The sequence below is a fragment of the Octodon degus genome, unplaced genomic scaffold (assembly GCF_000260255.1).
Source record: "Octodon degus isolate 3935 unplaced genomic scaffold, OctDeg1.0 scaffold01187, whole genome shotgun sequence".
NCBI lineage: Eukaryota > Metazoa > Chordata > Mammalia > Rodentia > Octodontidae > Octodon > Octodon degus.
The window spans coordinates 1-2,692 of NW_004525763.1; the positions used below are offsets into that span (position 1 = coordinate 1).

The 2,692-nt window shown below is 38.4% G+C and overlaps 1 protein-coding gene across 1 annotated transcript; it reads right to left on the minus strand.

Moving 5' to 3' along the window:
* Positions 1 to 6: 6 nt before the first annotated feature.
* LOC101591134 (zinc finger protein 14 homolog) lies at positions 7 to 2,342 on the minus strand. The gene has a single exon (XM_004648766.2). The coding sequence runs from the start codon at positions 2,261 to 2,263 to the stop codon at positions 653 to 655; it is 1,611 nt and encodes a 536-aa protein (XP_004648823.1). The 5' UTR covers positions 2,264 to 2,342; the 3' UTR covers positions 7 to 652.
* Between the last annotated feature and the right edge of the window lie 350 nt (positions 2,343 to 2,692).

Below are 2,692 nucleotides of genomic sequence, written 5' to 3' on the forward strand. Positions count from 1 at the left end.
TTTGCACACTTTGATGAAACAAGAGGTCATGTTGAAGAGGTCACTGTGGAAAGGAAATTCAGTCAACCTTCAGTCAGGAGCCCGTGAGAGATTGAGGATCACAGTGTAACACCCCAGAAGGAAAGGATTCAGGCATCCATCCTGTTAGCTTGGATACAAATCCTTCCCTAGTCAACCCTTCAAATGACCACAGTCACAGCTAACCTTGTGACTATGAAGCCCAACTAAGTCATGCATGTTTTCCAGATACAAAGAAATTATGAGATAAAAAATATGCATTTTTAAACTACTTTTTGATGATTTATTACAGAGCAATAAATAATACATACAACTACTGTATTAGTATCACTATTTTACAAGTGAGCAAAATGAGGCACAAAATGATAGTATCTTTTCTAATACCACAATAGTAATAAAATAGTAAGAGGAAACTGACAGGTAAAGTTAAACTTTTTCCAACATTCGTGACATTATTCTCTCACAGGAATTTGATGAAGATAATACTTGAATGATAAAGGAAGGCTTTTAAAGCAACATATTCTTTCTTCAATATAAAATGTGTTATCTTTACTTGTAAGCATGAAACAAATGTTCTCAAAACTGGATTTGATGGTGCTTTGTAACACAACGTATATTTGAAGACATTTTTCTATTAAATTCCATTATGAATCTTCTGATGTTGAGTAAGGTGTGAATGCTGTCTAAAGGCCTTCTTACATTCCTTACACTTGTAGGGTTTCTCACCAGTATGAATTCTCTGGTGTTGAGTAAGGAATGAATAAAGTCTAAAAGCCTTCCCACATTCCTTACATTCATAAGGTTTCTCTCCAGTATGAATACTCTGATGCTGAGTAAGTTGTGAGAGCAATCTGAAAGGTTTTCTACATTCTTTACATTCATAAGGTTTCTCCCCAGTGTGAATACTCTGATGTTGAGTAAGCTGTGAGAGCAGTCTGAAGGCCTTCCCACATTCTTCACATTCATATGGTCTTTCACCAATATGAATGCTCTGATGTGAAATCAGTTGTGAGTAACTACTAAAGGTCTTCCAGCATTCCATGCATTCATAGGGTTTCTCACGAGTATGAATTCTCTGATGGCGAACAAGTTGTTGTCTTAATCTGAAAGTCTTCCCACATTCCTTACATTCAAAGGGTTTTTCACCAGTATGAATACTCTGATGGACATATCCTAAAGTAAGCTGTTGGCATATCCTAAAGGCCTTTCCACATTCCTTACATGCATAGGGTTTCTCACCAAAATGAATTTTCTGATGTACTCTAAGGTCTGGGCCACATACAAAGGCCTTCCCACATTCCTTACATTCATACAGCTTTTCAGAAGTATGAAGTCTCTGGTGTCTTGTAAGATGTGTACACTGTCGAAAGGTCTTCCCACAGTCCTTACACTCATAGGGCTTCTCACCAGTATGAATTCTCTGATGCCGAGCCAACTGCTGATGAACTCTAAAGGCCTTTCCACATTCCTTGCATTCATAAGGCTTTTCACCAGTATGAAGCCTCTGATGTTGAGTAAGTTCTTGGAGCACTGTAAAAGCCTTGCCACAGTCCTTACATTCATAGGGTTTCTCACCAGTATGAAGTTTGTGATGTCGAATAAGGTGTGCACGCTGCCTAAAGGCCTGCCCACATTCTTTACATTTATAAAGTTTCTCACCAGTATGAATTCTTAGATGTTGACTAAGTGTTGAGCGACGAATAAAAGTCTTCCTACATTCCTTACATTCATACAACTTTTCTCCATTGTTAATTCTCTGATAATCCGTAAAAAAATTTTGCTTTTTATAAGTGGTCATTTTTTCAGAGCCAATTTTTGCCTGCCCAAAATACCCTCCTTGTGGTTCTTTTTGGCCCTCAATTTTGCTTTTGCATTCACAGTCATTTCTAAAAATGGAACCCTGAAAGTTATAGCTCTTTATTCTTTCCATTATCTCCCACTGTAGTGAACATATTTCATAAATGTCCTTTTCTGGAGATAAGGTATTGGTCCCGCACCTAAAGGCAATGCCAGGGTATAAGTTTCTTATCCCTTCCTTCACAATCATCCCAGGTTCCTTCCCTTCTTCATCCAATAAGGTAATCATATCTGGTTTAGAAATAGAAGCTCCTAGTGAGATGAAGTTGCTATAGTTCTCCCACATTACATCCCTATATAAGTCCCTCTGAGCAGAGTCCAGGAATTCCCATTCTTCCTGTGAGAAGTCTATAGCCACATCTCTGAATGTCACTGAACCATCAGCCATGGTTTTAGAACCCCAAGAATTAGTCAGTCTTCTTTAATATTTCTTTGTTGGAGAACTGCAGAGTTGATAAACCAGAGCTCCCAAGCGGACAGCAGCAAGGAAGCAGCGGACAGCAGCAAGGAAGCTGAAAAATCTAATGACCAATGTCACAATCTTAACAGTGTTTTAGCACACTCTCTTCTCAAATAAATAGGTGAAGCAGACAAAAGATTAACAAAGAGGCAGCAGAATTGAACCAAATCTTTGAACAAATGAACTTAATGGACACTTGCAAAGTTTTCCATCCTGTAACAGCTGAATACACATTCTTTAGAGCTGTGCTTGTAGCATTTTCTAAAATAGACCACATACTATCCCATAGAACATGCTTAAGTATATGCAAGGAAGGAGAACGTATCCCACACATGTTGCCTGACTGCAGTGCAATGG

Excerpts from the sequence above, each read along its gene's own strand:
- LOC101591134 (XM_004648766.2), bottom strand. The coding sequence starts at position 2,263 with ATGGCTGATGGTTCAGTGACATTCAGAGATGTGGCTATAGACTTCTCA.